This window comes from Lipophrys pholis (genome assembly GCF_963383615.2).
Source record: "Lipophrys pholis genome assembly, chromosome: 1".
Taxonomy (NCBI): domain Eukaryota; kingdom Metazoa; phylum Chordata; class Actinopteri; order Blenniiformes; family Blenniidae; genus Lipophrys; species Lipophrys pholis.
The window spans coordinates 19,205,515-19,224,376 of NC_137635.1; the positions used below are offsets into that span (position 1 = coordinate 19,205,515).

The following is an 18,862-nucleotide window of genomic DNA, read 5'->3' on the forward strand; positions in this document are numbered from 1 at the left end:
TTTGGATCATTGTCCTGTTGGAAGATAAATCTCCGTCCCAGTCTCAGGTTTTCTTCCAGAATGGTCTTGTATTTGGCTCCATCCATCTTCCCTGTCCCTGCTGAAGAAAAGCAGGCCCAAACCATGATGCTGCCACCACCATGTTTGACAGTGGGGATGGTGTGTTCTGGGTGATGAGCAGTGTTGATCTTACGCCAAACATATCGTTTTGCATTGTGGCCAAAAAGTTTGATTTTGGTTTCATCTGACCAGAGCACCTTCCTCCACACGTTTGGTGAGTCTCCCAGGTGGCTTGTGGCAAACTTTAAACGGGACTTTTTATGGATATCTTTGAGAAATGGCTTTCTTCTTGCCACTCTTCCATAAAGGCCAGATTTGTGCAGTGTACGACTGAATGTTGTCCTATGGACAGACTCTCCCACCTCAGCTGTAGATCTGTGCAGTTCATCCAGAGTGATCATGGGCCTCTTGGCTGCATCTCTGATCAGTCTTCTCCTTCCTCCAGATGAAAGTTTGGAGGAACGGCCGGGTCTTGGTAGATTTGCAGTGGTCTGATTCTCCTTCCATTTCAATATGATTGCTTGCACAGTGCTCCTTGAGATGTTTAAAGCTTGGGAAATCTTTTTGTATCCAAATCCGGCTTTAAACTTCTCCACAACAGTATCTCGGACCCCCCTGGTGTGTTCCCTGGTCTTCATGATGCTCTCTGCGCTTTAAACAGAATCCTGAGACGATCACAGAGCAGGTGCATTTCTACGGAGACTTGATTACACACAGGTGGATTCTATTTATCATCATCAGTCATTTAGGACAACATTGGATCATTCAGAGAGCCTCACTGAACTTCTGGAGTGAGTTTGCTGCACCGAAAGTAAAGGGGCCAAATAATATTGCACGCCCCACTTTTCAGTTTTTTATTTGTTAAAAAAGTTTAAATTATCCAATAAATTTCGTTCCACTTCACGATTGTGTCCCAATAAGTGGAAAACTTATTACATTATTCAATTTAAAATTGCCAAAATCATTTCATTCCTGTGAGGTGTTGTATCATTAGCCATTATTATTATAATATTTTTTTTGTTATATATAAAGACCTGCTTGGTATTCCAGTTCAACGTTTGAGGGGACTGACTGTTCGGGAGATAATAAAATAATAGGATCATAAGATAATGGCCGGAGGCTGTCGCTGGTCGCTGGTTGCTGGTAATGTTTTATTGTGTTATTGTCCCAATGTCCTCCCATGAGAATAAACCAGATTGAAGTCTCTTGCAGGCCGGGTTTGGTCTGCGGGCCATTTGATTGATAGCCCTGATTTTAATCCTTTAAAGAAAATGAACATATAATAATGAGATGATGGAGGAACGCGGGAACGAGGAAACGTTGGAAAATATCATGAAACTCTGAGGATCGGTTGCGACACTCTTTGTGTTGATGAAGACAAAAGAACAGTCAAGGTCGAGCTGTTGTGCTGAACAGCGGCGTCTCAGAGGGGAATTTCATGGGTCAATTTTGGACATTTTCTAACTTCACAAAAGTTTAAAGCAACAAGACATAATTACATCATAGTTATTGATGATATAATGCCCAAACAAAAGTGCCAAACTGACCAAAGTTGCACATATTTAATATATACAAAGCCTATTTATAAAGAATTCTCTCTTTTTTCCCTGTATTGTCACAAACGAATCATTATTACTTTGCAGGAAACAAGATATAAAGAGTTAAACTGCTATATGTTTGAAGACTTCAATGAGCGTCTCTCCTCTGCTCAGCTTGACTTTTATTTTTTATTTTTTTTTGAAGACTAATCAGACCCTTTAAATATGAGAAAAGTTGCTCATTTCAAAGATGTTACAAAACACAATTGACAGGGACTTCTATGAGCTGGCAAAGAGTTCAAAGGTTACAGACACGCTCTATACATAACTACTCATCCAAAAATAAAACCTTGTGGTAGCACGCGGCGCTCCGGCTCGCTCCACTGTGAAATGTGGCAGTTGGCCCCACGTGAAGGTCGCCAGCCACCACAGCATCAATAAAGCCTGAAGCCAGTTTATAACATGGACGGAGCAGATGACGTCTGGCCTACATTCAACACAAACACAGTATATTGCAGTGGGCAAACCCTAAAGCCTGAATGTAACTAATGAGCAGATAAGGAGTGTTCGATGAACGTTATCTGTGACCTCATTCGGAATTCAGTTAATTCAGTTTGTTGAGGAAACTATTCTCGATCTTAAGGTGTCTTTGGCGCTGTGATCAGCCTGAAACACCCCAAGAGTGACAGCGAGAGGAATAAATATACTGGTAAGGTTGGATACAAAGCAGGAGGGAGACGAAATCAGTGTGTGTGTGTGTGTTGATGCAGAAGATGACCACTAGAGGTCAGGCTGCACAGGGAAGTTGCAGGTCAGGTTTAAAGCTGAGCGATCCTCCGCATGACGTCACCACTCCTGCAGTAGTAGGCCTCTGTCCATCATCCATCCATCCATCACCCCTCAGGTTTATTTTACTGATCTAATTTCTCATGTTTGTCCCACTGTGTGTGTTTATGCATTTCTAACTTTGCAGTGTGATTAAACTTGTTTGGGGGGGGGTGGGGGGGGGGGGGGGGGGGGGGGGGGGGGGGGGGGAGTTAAATGTATTTAAAGGTTACCAAGTGGTTTCAGGGCTGATTTTATACTCAGGTTAAGGTACGGGTCAGGGTCAGGGTCAGGGTCAGGGTCAGACTGGAGGTCTGGGGAATGCAGAGTGTCCATGAGAAGAGCCGACAAAGAGGGCCTGTAAGTAGTCCAGACAATTATTGTAAGTATTGTGTGTGTGTGTGTGTGTGTGTGTGTGTGTGTGTGTGTGTGTGTGTGTGTGTGTGTGTGTGTGTGTGTGTGTGTGTGTGTGTGTGTGCCACCTGTCGGGGTATTACTCTCTCAGCCATCGGTGGTTAATGAGCTTCAATTCCTGACTGAAAGAAAAAAAAGAGTCTCATGTGTCTTTAGACGGCGACGCCAGTATGTCAGCGTGCGAGCGTATAAATGCTCAATCTAACTTGTCTAGTTACTTACTTACTCAACAATCAAGGTCAAAACTTTTCATTTGGTAGGTTTTATCTTTTTCATCTAGTTTCTTCATCACGCAAAACCTCACAGACTAACTGAGGAGGAAAACTGGGCGTTTCACCATCATGCTGACATGCGATTTCATACCCTCGTTAAACTAGTAAAACAAGTTGGGATTAATTTACTTGTTTGTTGTCATGATGACACAGCTAATCATCCCACAACTCACAACACATCATATGTTCTGGGTCCAGAAACATTTTCAGTTCTTTTCAATCCGTTCTTTACATTGTTTCTTTCATGATTCGTTTAACCACTAGAGGTCGCAATAGACTTTAAATAGCAATATAGGGGGGGGGGGTGGTGATCAAACTTCTAACTCACTTTACCAGCTGATCCATAAGCTCAAAGATCTCGCGGATCAAAAGCCGACGACACAAGACTTTCGACGGCAGCTCTCTCGGAGGCCCGTTACTTAACCCTCATACAGCAGCGGCCTTTCCTTTCGGACCGCCGCTTCCGCAGCCGTGACAACGCTTTTCATTCCTCCAGGCAGCGATATAGGTCAGCCCGTCTTTCTTTACCAGCCGCACTGTAACCATGTAGTACAGGAGACGTGATTATTACACCCGGCTGTGCTGAGCGCGTCGGACTGGGTCGCTCCCTCCCAGAGGACGCCTCGCTGATGATGACATACAGTTGCTCAGAGGGTTGCGTCATGCCCAGATTAATGTGTGTTTGCTTGTGTGCTGATGTGTTTTCTGCACTCGTGAGACCTGTTGCCAAAAGCAATACCTCGCTCGTCCCCTGGTATATTTCACCGTGTTCGTCTCCTACTTCTGTTCGTCAGGTCGATGTCTTCTTTGCGAGCGTCGTGGAGCTCTGAGGTCGTCACCGAGGACGAGGACCCTCATGAATGAGGCATGAGGGGACGTGAGTGAGTTAGTCCAACAAAAGCCGTCGTAAAAAAAGAAGCACTTTCCGAGCAGCAGGTTGCAGCTGGATTCTCACAGCGACTAATAGGAGGAGAATTTGAATGAAGACTCTCTCCCACCCTCGGTTTTGAGGCTATGATGTCATGAAAACGAGGCATTTGCTTTGTTTTGGGAGACACGGGCGAGATCGCTGCGCCACTCAGACAGATCAGAGGCAACCAGGCGAAAGACGAGAGGTGTGTTTGTAAATGAGAGATCAAAGGAGGGAGGAGAAGAGAAAGAGGGAAAGCAGGGCGGGGGGGGGGGGGGGGGGGGGTGTCAGGCACGCTGCCAGCATGCAGGTCTAATATGAAAAACGACGTCTGCAGCGACGGATGGATCCTGCTCTGCCTCATCACAACGACCCCCTCGGACACAGAGTTATTGTAGCACGCAGCTCGCCGATTGAGACGAGGGTGACGCAACAGAGGATCCCTTAAAATCCCCACACAGCGCCCATGAGCAAATCAGGCACCTCGTTATAGAGAAGCTGACAGTACAAATGTCTCCGTTCAGGCCTCGGCCTCCACTAAAACATCACAATCCCACTGGATGAATCAGAAACAGCCGAGGCTTTTGTTCTGAACTGAAATATACATTATCCATCATACATGAATGAAATATCAGTCAGTGTCAAGCAATCTCATGGAAGTGAAGCAAAGGTTCTCATTCCAGTCTCCAGAGCGGCACAAAGCCAGGGCAGATTCTCACCACACCTCAAATGGAGCTCAACTCGCCCGTGACTCACTTCGATGGCGTTATGAACGTGTATTATGTAAACAACACGGGTGAATCAATGGACAACAGAAACGGGCTGCGCCCGGCGAATACGCCAGCTCGTCACGCCGCCTTTAATCCTGCTTGTGTTGCCCAACGGAGGACGGAAAATCCTCCACGTTTTGCCTGATTGTCTCAATCGTGTTCCACTCCCGTCCTCCCTCTGTGGCGTCTGGGTCTTTTAAACGGGTCACAAACGTAAAGTTTCATTGATCGAACAACGACTGTGATCGCCTCCTTACAGCTTTAGTAAAGTCAGAAACAGTCTGTAGACTTTGGACCTCACAATGTTTCTCTTAATCGCACTTTTTCTCCAATCCAGTGACTTCCCGCCTCACACTGCGTATATAACTGCGTATACCCTATTTGCACCCCCTTCATGTTCTCGGGGTGTGTTTGGTTGGTGCCGGCTTGTTGTGATGGCCCGATTCACCACAGGGATCATTAAAGTTTCATCTGATCTAATCGAGCCCCCGCTGTCCCCGACTGTCAGGACTGCAGAGCCGAGCTGCACAAGTGTGACAGAGAATCGTGTTCGATGAGCTTCAAACCGTCATAAAAATCCAATTAGGTGCAACGAGGGAGCGTGGAAATATGGGATTGAATTCATTTGGCTGCACAGACGGAGAGTTTTAAAGGCAGCAGAACCAAAAGCAGATGCGGGGAACAAAGGGGGAGCATGCAGGCCGCCCGCCGCTGTTCCTGTGTGGACGTCTGCGGCTGTGATCTCCTGCCGTGCCACAACCTGCTAATTCACCTGTAAACCTGCTTCTTTTTTTTAACGGCCTGTTTCCTTTCTCCGTTTTGTAGGAGCCGTCGTCCCGCCGCATTCCGGCCTCTTCTGTGACGAGAGTCGCAGAAAGAAGAAGAGACGAGTCGTGTGCACGGAGGAGGAGGAGGAGGAAGAGGAGGAGGAGGAAGAGGAGGAGGAGGAAGAGGAGGAGGAGGAGGAGTGTCTGTGGCACGCACAAAGAGCGACGAAGAGGAAGGTGATAGAAAGGAGGGAAGAGATTCAAAGAAGAAAGAGAAGGAGAAGGAGCACTGTGGTGCACAATGAAGTGAGGCCAAACGCCCCCCCCCAGTAAAGTGTGTGTGAGTAGTAGAGGTCCGTACACTGTGCTACTTAGATGTCCTCTCGCCTTCATACAACCACATGACGGGGGGGACGGAAACAGCATGTGTCCGTCTCTGCCACTTCCCCCGGCGGTCAGTGGTCGCTTTTTATACACACACGGTCATGGACACACACACACACACACACACACACACACACACACACACACACACACACACACACACACACACACACACACACACACACACACACACACACACACACACACACACACACACACACACACAGACAGTAGCACTAAAACAATACATTACGTTTACACTGGAAGCAGAGGAAGGTGTGTGTGTGTGTGTGTGTGTGTGTGTGTGTGTGTGTGTGTGTGTGTGTGTGTGTGTGTGTGTGTGTGTGTGTGTGTGTGTGTGTGTGTGTGTGTGTGTGTATGTGTGTGTGTGTGTGTGTGTGTGTGTTTTAAGTCTGGTGCTAATGCGTCCAGCCAGGCAGCACTGATACAACAGTGAGAGCAGAGATAAAGCCGGCTTTGTGTCCGACTCAGGCTCTCGGGCACAGAGTGGCTGAAATGGCACACAGCCATTGTCACAGGTTCACTGCGGTCATACACACACACACACACACACACACACACACACACACACACACACACACACACACACACACACACACACACACACACACACACACACACACACACACACACACACACACACACACACACACACACACACACACACACACACACACACACACACACACACAGAGGGAGAGTACTGGCAACACTGGTCGAAGCCACACATAATAAAGGTGCCACTGCGGCTCGCTTCAATATCCTTGAATAATTTTCAATCCGTCTAAAAATAAAAGAAGATTGCAGACTTCTTTAGCACTGATCTGAGAGGAAGAGAGCGCCCCCTCTTCCAAGGAGACCGACCCTTGAATTGGTGAAAGTCCACAACACTTCCCCCGAAGAAAAGCATCAGGCGCTGTCGCTGCTAAATGCTGCAGCGGTTCCACAGGCTAATCTTTAAATGTCTGACATTTGGTGCCGGGAGGAGAGAGTGCAGCGGGTTTACTCCAGGCCTCCGGGTGAAAACAGCTGCCTCTGGTATTTGGAAATGAGGCAGACAGGAGTAGTTTGGATCCTAAAACTGCACATTATGAACAGGTCTTTTATAAAATATGGTCCCGAGATGTACAAAATGTGAACCATTGGATTGTTAAATGTAAAACCTACCGTCTAAACACAAAACCTTTCTGAAACAAAAGTGTCGGATGTAGCTTGTGTAGGAATTTGTGAAAATTAGGACGATGTTTAAATTAAACTTGATCATGTCCACTGAACTACTGACCATGACAGGACTTACACTGCCGAACATAAGACATTGTACCGTAACAGTGGGTCTCGACAGTGGAACATTTGATCATTTTTACCTAAATGGGGAAATTTGTTAGGTTTTACACTTTGCAACATTTTTTTTAAACATTACGATGGAATTTCTTTGTAGAAGCCATGAAATATCCTTAATGTTTTCACAAAGCAGGGGTCGGCAACCTCGGACCAGTATGTATAGTGATGAAAAAACAAACAAACGGTTCTTGTCGGGCTTAACTGCAAATGAGATCCACTTGGACGGACATAAAAAAAAAAGTTTCATTTACATCTGTGCGTTTGAATTTCATTTAAATTTTCAGTTGTTTTAATTTGTTGATTTATGTGTATATATTATTTGAATTTGGTAAAGATCTCCTTCTTCAACAGAAGTTAATGTATATAAATGTCTGTTTGTTGTCTGATGCATCAGTGTGACTTAAAGGAACTTACTCAGGTGCACTCAAAACTATTCTGTGGATGATTAAATGCATTTTGTTTTGTCATTTTTCTAGTAATTTAATCAGTTTCACTCATATTTTATCCTTCTGATTATGTCACTACATTGACTAGAGAACATCAAACTAGGATTACATGTTAAAAACATTGCTGACGCCTGTTATTCTCTTTATGTATTTCGTCTTTTTCCACCTCCAGCATGAGCCTCCACCTGAGAGTAGAGAGGGGGGGGGGGGGGGGGGGGGGGGTGCCTGGTTACATATGCACCCAATGTCACTCCATCCGTTCTGCTCGCCTGCTCACCTCCATGCCGTCTCCTCTGCCCCCCCCCCCCCCTCCCCCCCCAACTGCATATCTAACAGCCATTTCTATAGCTTTAATGTCTGAATGGCTCAGTAGACTATATGTGCTGCAGCTCACCGCTCTCTCCGATGCTCGTGCAGTTGTTGGCTCGAGAGCCTCGACTCCCCCATCGTCAACACTTCACCCTGTTTAAAATTCACCGTGGAGGCCAGAAAGACGTCCATAAGTGCAGCCATGATTAGTTTACAGAAAATACACAAATTAAGGTCAAAGATGTTTACCTGCGCTATAAACCTCCCAGGTGTTCAGATTATGAAGAGACGTTTGCACACAGGTGTTTACCGAAGGTGCACCATCTGTGATGCTATGTTGTGCCCAAACCCAGTGACCCAGAAAACTACCGTGTGAAGGACAGAGGATCTCATCTGTGAGCTGGACGGATAGATGGAGATAGATGATCTAGATAGACAGACGCTACTATTAGCGTCAGCAGCATCAGGCGATTGCGACCTCCAGTCCTCATCAAGTGCCTGAAAACAGAGTAACACACTGTGCTCGTTGCCTCCACGTTTCCCAGCCCGCTCGGCGCTGCTGCCAAGTTGTGGACACTCACAGCAGCTGAAAAGTTGGCGAGGTCGCGAAAGGAGGGGTGGTGGGGGTGGGGGGTGGGGGGGGGTCTCTGTGAGTTCCTGCGGCGGAGGAAGCAGCAGCCAGGGAGGTGGGCTTAAGGACGGGCAGAACTCGGTGACCCCCTCGTTTGCCACCATGTGTGGGTCCACGGTGTGTGTGTTTAAGTGTGAAGAGGGTGTGTGTGTGTGTGTGTGTGTGTTGGTGTTTAGGCCCAGAGAGCCTGCAGATTGAGAGAGAGAGAGAGAGAGAGAGAGAGAGAGAGAGAGAGAGAGAGAGAGAGAGAGAGAGAGAGAGAGAGAGAGAGAGAGAGAGAGAGAGAGAGAGAGAGAGAGAGAGAGAGAGAGAGAGAGAGAGAGAGGTGAAAGCAGCACCAGGTGACCTCTCCTCTGTGAAAAGCTGTTCCGTCTCTCCTCACATGCTCAGCTTTCATCTGCTGCAGCACATCTCGTGGCGGAGTGGACAGAAGTCGGTCATATAAGATACACTCCATCCAAGTTAGGTTGACATACAATATTTATTTAGGTTCACAAAAATGATAAGTTAATTATCAGGTAGTCCACAAATATTGTGGGAATGGTCTCATACAGTCATACAAGGGGGGAAACATACATGAGAAACCATTTAGGAACAGGCCCACCCAGAAACGCTCTGATTTATCCAAATAAAGTATGAAGCATGGAGATAGGGTGAACTCAAACATTAGTTTAGTCTAAACGATAAAAAAAAAAAAAAAAAGGAAGTTGGTTATTTCTTTTCATCATTGTTATATTCAGAATTTTCCTAATCCTTTAAAAAGAAAGTGTCCCTCAGCTATTCAAAATATTTTTTAATTTTTTTATTCTCTTTTCTTTAGTCATTGTAAAAAAATTATCCAAACAGGACAAAAGGAGAAAGAAAAAAAAAAGAAAAGAGGGGCAAACCCTGCATTTAAAATATTGCCTTATATCAGGGTTTTCCCTGAAACTGTCCCTCAGCAGTATCAGTGGACCAAACGCTGGTCCAAACTACAAACAGAAATGTCAGAAACCCGTCCACAGACGAGCTTCTGAGGGTGTGTGTGTGTTTATATATATATTTATACTGTATATATCAACTCAATCAAAGTAGTCTGTAGTGTGCCCAAACAGCCTGCAGTGGGCTTCCTGAAGCCATCGCACTCACACGTCTGCCCCCTTTCTCACACGCTTAGAAGATACTTTGTCCAATTTTTGACTTTACAGCGAGACATCTATTGCATTTCTATGAACGTTGGGAATGACACCCAACTCCTAACCCACCCGCCATTTCGCCCCCCCCCCCCCCCCCCCCAAAATAAACCCTCTGTCGACCCTCACGGATGTTTGCTACAAAAGATGTCACGTTATGAACACATCATGCAAAGTGGCAATTCTGTTTACAAAGATGGAGTCGTGTCGTTTCTATAATCTCGAGTCATTTTAGCTGCTTTTCTGAGTCACCGAAATAAAAAGGAAGGAAAAATAAACGACATAAATCAACCCGAAAGGCCCAACCAGCTTTCAAGGCCAAAGTGAAACAGAACGATTACCGTTACAAAGGATTTTTTTTTTTTCATATTCAAACATGGTTTCTGTTTTTGCTTGTTAAAAATCCAAATCTCCCGAGGTGGCAAAATTTATACAAAAAAAAAAAGAAAAATGTGTACAGTGGAGCTGAAGTCAAGAGTCCAGGTTTAAACTGTGAGGATCAGTTAGCATTAAACCAGAGTGGCTGCTGCCTTTAAGAGGAAAAAACAAACAAAAACAAAAAACAACGTTAAAAACACGTCCTGTGTCGGCGGCGGCAACTGTTGGTTTAAGAAGAATCCCTGATTGGCTGAAAAAAGTCAGGTGACCACCAGGTGAGGTAAGAAAAGTCCCACCTTAAGACGATGGGGATGACAGTATGGAGGTGTTTCCTCCTAACCTTAATGTGTGTGTGTTTTAAATGTGTGTGTGCACATCTTGGATTACAGACTGACCAGCCGCTCACATGCGTCCACACTCACACCAAGCTCGTGATGATTTTTTTTTCTTTTTCTTTTTTTTTTTTTTCTTGTTGTTGAGTAAAACACTGCATCTCTCTCCTCATGCAGCACAAAACACAGAACACCGGCCACCGGACAGAACCGGCCTGAGAAACAAAGACCAAGAGGAAAAAAAAACGAAAAAAAATCTAGATGGAAAAAAAAAAAGAAAAAAAGAAGAAGTTTGCTGCCTTGAATGTCCTCGCACATCACATAGAATCCTTGGGCATGACGTTGTCTTTTTTTTTTTTTTTTTTTTTTTAAAACCATTTCTCGTTTTTTTAGTTCAATAATATTTCTTTAATCTATGCATTTCTTTAGGAAAAACTAACAAAAATTTCAGTTGCTCTCTTATTACTATGTGTGTGCGTATTTTTTTTCTTTTCTTTTCTTCCTCTTTCAATTTTTGTTTTGACGTTTGCATTGGTTTCTCTCCTCTTCTTGAATTGTCCACGTTGAGTTTTTCTTGGTTTTTGCGTAGATTCCGTCTCTATTCCACATCATCCGTTTGTTTTGGGGGGGGGGGGGGGGGAGAGACCCAAACCCAACTCTACCAAATAATCGCCTCCCACCCCCACCCCCCCCCCCCCCCCCCCCCCCCCCAATCAGCTCCCCCCCTCCTCAGGGTGAGGGGGGGGCTTTTACAGTCCTGAGCGGCCCTTCATCTCTCTGCCTCCATCGCTACGCTAGCCTTCTGCTCGGCGCCGGCGTGCGGGTTGACTCCCGTGGGCCAGGCGGGGCAGGGCTGCGTGGGCTGCCCCTGAGTCCAGAGTCCCTGTGGAGGCTGCGGCACATTAGGTACATTTGGTGAGACGCCCCAGCCGCCGACCTGGGGGGGCGGGGGCGAGGTGGCCATGGAGGCGGCCATGGAGGCGGCCATGGGGCTGCCGCCGCTGCCGCTGTTGAAGCTCTCGGACGCCTTCAGCCGGGAGAACATGGTCAGCGCGTCGGGGAAGTTGGGCGGCGTCGCTGGCGTGTTGGCTGGGGTGCACATCTGTGGACGAGAGGCGGAGGTTAGTTAGTGTGTGTGTGAGGACAGCAGGACCGAGTCTTCACACACGTCATGGCTCTCAAGGTTTGTCACCGTTAATCAAAGACATTTGTTTTTGTTTGTTTTTTTAAATCGTGGAATGAAAAACTTTGACTGGAAAACCTAAATGTTGACGCTATAAAGCAGCAACTGCCTCATTAACTAAAACCCAACCCTCGTTGAATACAACAGGAGTAACAAGGCAACAAAGCAAAAAATACAGGAAAAGCCTTTTGACCAAATGAGTCATAATCCATTCAAAAATGAATCTGTAACACCGTAATTAAATACTCCTTTAATACCAGGCTGCACAAACCAGAATTATTTAAGAGATTAGCTCTAATCACAGTTTAGCAAGACTAGACTTTAAATGATTAATCCTTGCTGTATTTAAGCAGAACACACAGTTCCACAATCAGGACACGATCTCTGCCGAGTTAATCAGTTTGTGGAGGAAAATCTTTTGCTTTTCTTCTTTTCTATAATATTCAAATGTTTGCTGGTGAACTAAAAACATCATCTCTGTCTGAACAAAAGCTCATTTTGCTTCCAAAAAGACCCCCAAAGACGATTGGCAGTAGCGGATTATAGCGGAGATATTGCTCAAGTTGAAGCTCCCTGGGAAACAAAAAACAGAAAACAAACAAAAAAAGAGGGAGTCCAGTTTTTTTTGGACTAGTTCAAAGATGATTGTCTGGTTGCGAAGATAAACAACCTCAGACCCAGTGAACCAGAGTGACACCGATCGAACAGAGTCTGTTACGCAGTCGGAAAGTGGAATACTTTCTAAAAAAAAAGAAAGAAAGAAGAAAGGTTTCCCCTCCTCCACTGTAAGTCAATACCAAACCACTGCTTTGTTGCAAAACGTAAACTCAGGAAGTGGAATGCAGTTCTACGGTGGGGTAACGTTTTGGGTCGGAGGTCATGCATTGTCCCACTTATAGAAAAAAAAACCTTCCAGGCTGTTCTTTACTGACAAACGACAGATTACATAACAACGGTGTTGTCTTGGGAATTCTTTCATGGTTTTGTATCAGGGAGGAGCACCAGTGGATAAACTGGCAGCTCGACCCTGTGGACAGTAGATTTCATGCCGCAGTGAGGACATTGTGCTGGTTTCCTGTGTTGTAGTATGTGACTAACAGCACTCTGATCTAACGACTTCGTGACACACACACACATCCAGTGAAACCATCCGTCTGCTTGAACCCGTGTGTCAGGAAAGGCCGATCTGAACGCTGCGTTAGAGCAAGTATCTCTCTGACGACTGCTCTTTAAGGCGCAAAGGGAATTCAGGGGAATCCCAGCCGCTCTGCGCTTCCTGCCAAGGGTCCTGATGATGACAGAACAGCACTTTGTTTACATCCACTTCCTGTTTCATTGAAACTCTGGGCTCTGATTGAAGGTGCTGGATGACTGTGGTCACATGAGTGAAAACACGTAGGAACAAACACCGAATCATGTTATTTAGCTTCATTTCAGCCCGAGAGCAGTTGTTTCAACGCGTACACAAAGCAAAACATCATGGCAACCTGCTACATAAACACTATTCTGCTGCTTGGGAAAAAGTAAACCTTCATCGTCCTCCTCCTCCTCCTCTTTAAGGCAGCTTCTCACAAGCTGCATGACCCGCTTCCTCCTCCGAGTCCCTGTCCGTTTGAGAAAAACAACAAGCTACTGTGTTCCACCGGGGAGTGGAGGTGGAGCTGCCGTCAGCCGGGAGGGTTGCCATCTAAAAATAATTTAAAAAAAAAAAAGGGCAGGGCGGGCATCTACATGACAAAATCACCTCAAATCACAAGGACCGACACAATGGAAGCAAACAGCTTGCAGCTCCAAAGAATGTGAGCTCAGAGCATTTTCACTTTAATTCCAGTAGAACTGCCCTGACGGCTCGTATTCAGTCAACATCTTATCTTATTATCGTTATTCGCATTCATGTAATGGCTGTGTTAATTCTGTGTTGTGGCAGCATCCATGTTCCTTTCCCCGCTTCACTGGACCTTGGTGAGGCTCTGCTTACACAACGTTTTGAAGTGGAAACAACTTTTGTTGTGTTTTGGCTGTTCGATCACATGGCACGGCTGCAGGTCTCTGAGGACTTCTCTTTTTGGGAAGAGCTTAAAGACTGCGCCGTCTCCGTCGGAACAGAGAAAATGAAACTTCTCCAGTCTAGTGACACATGTTACACATGAGTAGATCAACAACAAGTTGCTTTTCTGAAACCCCCCAAAATTGGAGACGATACAGTTTCCAGTAGATTCTGTGTGTGTAAACAGATGGTGAAAGGTGAATTTTCCAGACCAGACTCGGCCTCTGTGAACCAGCTATGAAGAAAAGCAGCTGCAGTAAGACGCGGATACTGAACAAAAACATTCCTCTTGCTGACGACCAGAATTCTAATCCCTGCTCAGCTCCGTCACCCAGGATGTGCACGATTGTGACACGCCGCCCTCAGAAACACAAGGAAAGGGAAAAAAAACAGGAGGCACACATCCTCCCTTGGGGGTGTAATCAAACCACCTTGCCCCCTAAAAGTGCTGCGGCGGCAGGTTGGTCCTGCAGTCTGGTGGACCGGGCCAGGCCTCGACCCGCCGGAGGAGCTCGTTGTTATGAAAGGTGAGCGTGCCCACGGTGCACTCTGACAGGAAGCGCTGGCTCATGTCTCTGAGGCAGTTTCCTGCGGTAAAAAGACACCCTGGAATGCCAAAGTGACCTCTGCGCTCCATCCTGCGCTGGTTGGATTGCTTCAACTCTGTGACAGGTTTGTGTACTCGGGTAGAAAACAATAGCTATAGCCTTTTTGCCTCCTCGCCCACTCCGCGGGAATGGAAAACGCTGACACGCGACCTTTCAGCTCGTCTGCTGGGACCTCAGCATCAGACTTACTCATCCATAAAAACATACACAGATAAGCAGGTATAAATATACACCTGCGGTCAGCCAAGGGACTATACACTTCACCTGCACTTTATATTTATACCTGATCCTCCAGTTGGGGCCACAACAGTAAACACGGGAGAGCGACTGAACTGAATCCCCGCTTTGCTCGCCTGCAGCCATCAGATCACACCTTTACATCGCCGAGCAGAAGACCTTGGGCGGAGCGGGGAGGCGGAGCGGGGAGGCGGCGCGGGGAGGCGCAGACGGTATCGATCCACCGGGACCAGGATGTGGCTCAGAAAGGCGGCGGTGGTTCTCTCTGCCAGGATGCGCGAGTTTGGATCTGACTGCTTATAAAGAGTTGAACTATAGACTATCTCAAAACCGTGAACGTTCGTGACGAGTTGCAGCGGAGACGCAACCAAATGGCTGCATGTTCCGTTTCTAGTGATTCCATCCTAAAAAGACCATTAAGTGAGGTGTGTATAGTTCAGTTCGGCTTTAGTTTTCCCATAATTCTTTTCACAAGAAATCAAGCGAGAATAGAATGAATCATATGAGTAAGAGATTTTTGATTGCAGGAATACACTGTATTGGTCCGGACATATGGACGGGACATCCCTGATTAAAAGAGTAAAAAAAGCAGAAAATACATAGATATTAATGTGATTTGTCTCGTCTGCAGGCGACGTAGATTCAATCACTGTTACATGAAGATACATTTTATGCCCCGCCGCAGTGGAGATAATTCGGCAGGAGGAAATGTGTCGAGCGCAGGGTAGATCCTCAAGGCAAATCGCTCCCAGCAAACTGCTTCAATGGGCTGAGTCAGCACGGTGTCGGGTGAGGTCCTCAAATTGGTACGTTCAGATTTGAGGCGTTGCCAATCCCTCCCACAGCGAGTCTCACGAAGCACAGGCGACTGCTCACACTTTGGTCATGTCAAGACTTCCTTCCTCTTCGGTGTTAAAAATGGGCAAAAAAATGACTCCTCTGGTTATAAAGGGAGCCGGAGTTCAAGTTGATTTCCAGATTTTTGAAATTCCGAACTGGAAAATAAAAAAAATCACTTCCTTGGAAAAAAACATGGAGCATTTAAACTTACAAAAACAAGTTATAAAAAAGTATGGACAGAGTAGAAGCTGTTCTTGGTCTAGTTCTATCTTCTATCAAAATGGCACACTGTGTGAGGCCATACTGAAAAATGTACTTGTGTTCTTCAAGTTGTCTGAGTGTAACGTCTGCTTATGAAACCTGAGCCGAGTTGAACAAAAATGAGCAAATACATGGTTCAGACAGTATCTCCTTTGTTTTATAGGATAATCATGTTTCCCGAACTAGTCCGACGCTGCAGTTTTCCATTATTCCCAAGAGCATCAACGTAAATGAATTCATTGACTGCTAATGTATACCGAAACAAATCCTCTCCCACTGTCAAACGTCTGGAACTAGCAGGGCATTACATATACGTACGTATCATAGCAGCTTAGTTTTGAACACACAACCACATAGGAACCAACTTTCACAAGAACAAAAAGCAAAAAAACTAAAACCTCACACATTGTGCAGATAAAAAAGAAAGTGTGGCTCTGCTGCGGCACAGTGAGGAAGCGGGTCACTGTGTTTTGTTCCCCTCTATGTTGTATTAAGGAGCCTAGTAGCAGATTAACTCTCACTGCGCTGATGCAAGGACAGAAAAAACCCTGCTGAGACCTCTGTGGACAGACTGGGGTCCAAATCCAATTGGCTCTTTGACAAGTGAAACAACCTGTGCACGCACACACAAACACACACACATACAAATATACACACAAGCACGTGTTGGTGTAAAGACCGTCTACACAGGGTCGAGTTGCATTACGCAAGGCAGAGTGGCAACCAAAGCTCTCCGCACTTCTGGTTATTGGTTACCTCGTTTCGAGGAAAGAAAGTTGGCAGGAAGTATTTATTTAAAACTGTCAAACGGATGTGTACGACGTCTGCTGGCTTTAAGTGTGGTTAATGTGACACAATCTTCTGTTGGTCATTCACCAACAAAATGACTTGCAATTTGAAAGGAATGAGCTCAGTTAACCCAAAGAACAGATCTACCTGCAGGCTGTGCTGCTTCTACCTAAAGAGACAGGATCATTTTGCAACAGCCGTTTTTTTGTTGTTTTTTTTTAAAGCATTTTGTCATTCACTTATAAAAGGTTTGATCCATTTATTTGTATTAGGACGATGCTTCTTCCATCCTGCACAGAGGTGTAGTTTCTCACGTTGTCATCTGAATATCCCTGGTTCCAGTGCAGAACCTTCCCTGTGCAGTTTGCGCTTTCTCTCCTCAAGTGTGTTGGTTTGCTCAGAGTCCTCCAGCTCCCAGTCAAAGTAAACACGCGTTGAAGGTTAATCGCTGGCTTTAAAATGTATGGAGATGTGTGAATGTCTCAGTTTGCGCCCTGTGATGGATAGTGACCTGTCCCGGGTATACCATGGCTTTATCCAGAGTCAGCCGTCCCTCTTGACATTTGGATTAAGCCGTATAGAAGATGAATGGGTGGATAGAGGGAGGATTAGATGCTTCAAAATTGTCTCTCACTTCTTTTGAATGACTGATTCAGCGCAGCCTGACCTTAAACGGTGCCTTGTGATTTACAACATGGGCGAACGCAGGAGAATAGTATTGGTTTATTGTGTGTCAAATGTCAATAATTCAGACAAAGAGATTCTTTGTGACAAATCATCACGCTAATTCAGATAAACTTTCCTTTTCTCATGTGAATACAAGACGCAGTATTAAGGTGACGATCCTGAAAACTAACAAACTGCGCATATGACATGTAGCCGCATATCCACAGAGAACTAGAGCTGCGGCACAGAGGTCCAGTCATTTGTTAAAAAGATATACAGATGGAGAGGCAGCGAGGAGCTGTTTGTGTTCAAAACACAGCCAACTGAGAAGGGGTTGCCATGGGAACGGTTGTTATGAGAAGCCGCACAGATCTCCCGTTGACGGGACGGTGCCGAGGCAGGACCAACTTCTGTGGTCACGGCGGCCCGGCGCTGTCCACCCTCTCTTCAAGTGTGTTTGACGATGCCAGCGCGGGGGAATGCGTGGCCGACTGGCAGCGACCGCTCTGTACGCAGCCGGCCGGAGCCTTTCACAGTGATGCATTTCTGGACATACTTGTGTGTTTATGCACAGACACAGATGAGCCCAAGTTATTTTCAGTCGAACCAATGAGTGGCAGGTAGGCAGGCGGGCTGAGGAGACGCTTTCTGTGTTCCTGTAAAGCCATGCAGAGGGTCCAGTTACGTCCCGTGACCCCGACTGACCTTCCTTATGTAAAGCTGACTCCCGAAGGTCAACCCCATACCTAAGATTAACCAGCTTCCCTGGAGTTTCTTTGCTCCTCTCTAGGTGATTTCATCCAAGAATAGACAGACTTCAACAGCTATCCTCCATTTTATCCAAACATTATGGACAAAATATCCAAACGCACATTTCATCACGAGGGAAGAACAACTGAAGCATTTATCCAACCAGACTCGACACGTCAGGCCGACTTCTTGTTCTCAATCTTTTCCTCTGCAGTGAACATCACGGCAGTTTTCTCTCCCATCTCTTTCTCACACTTCACTCTTGCTGCTTTCTTTGTCTGTGACTTGTTGTGTACAGTTCACACATTGTACGTCAGCTCTTGCGGGGAAGCTGAGCTGAGAGATCTGAGAGACACGAGAATCGTGGCGAAACATGAGGGCTGACGTCTCAATCCACCTTCCTGCCTCACAATTAGAATTTGTCTTTTTCCAGAAATATTACTATAGATCTCTTTAGATTATATGAAGGATTTATCATACTGAGTTCAACCAAATGGTGTTTTATTGATATACAAATCTCCTCATCCACCCAGCAATCGCCTGCTATTGTCAGAGAGCAGCAATGCTCGAGTAGATTGCAGTTAAAAGTTGAAGATGTCCCCTTGCAAAACCAGCGCTCGGCTGTGTGGCACAGAAGTGACCACATTGAACTCAAGCATTTAGATATGAACCTACATGATACAGCAACTTCTGCTCGGGGTGCAAACCACACTCTGGGTAATTTGATATTGTTTACCCTGAGACACTGCGACCCAGTATCTCATGTGGTAAACACATGAGATACGTCTTCATGAAGGTAATGGCTTCTGAAAAAGAAGCATCAATACACAAAGCTGAAGGATAACCGAGTTTTCTTTGGTTTAGACTCATCTAGTACCCTTCATTGAAATGTTTGGCTTAGCCAACAGATT

At 45.8% G+C, this 18,862-nt stretch overlaps 1 protein-coding gene across 1 annotated transcript in view; it reads right to left on the minus strand.

Moving 5' to 3' along the window:
• Nucleotides 1–10,900: 10,900 nt before the first annotated feature.
• Nucleotides 10,901–18,862, minus strand: part of ubald1a (UBA-like domain containing 1a) — an 18,410-nt gene continuing 10,448 nt past the window's right edge. The window contains exon 3 of the mRNA XM_080479497.1: nt 10,901–11,672. Coding sequence (XP_080335623.1) covers nt 11,340–11,672 — 333 coding nt within the window. The 3' untranslated portion in view covers nt 10,901–11,339. The remainder of the gene's footprint in view (nt 11,673–18,862) is intronic.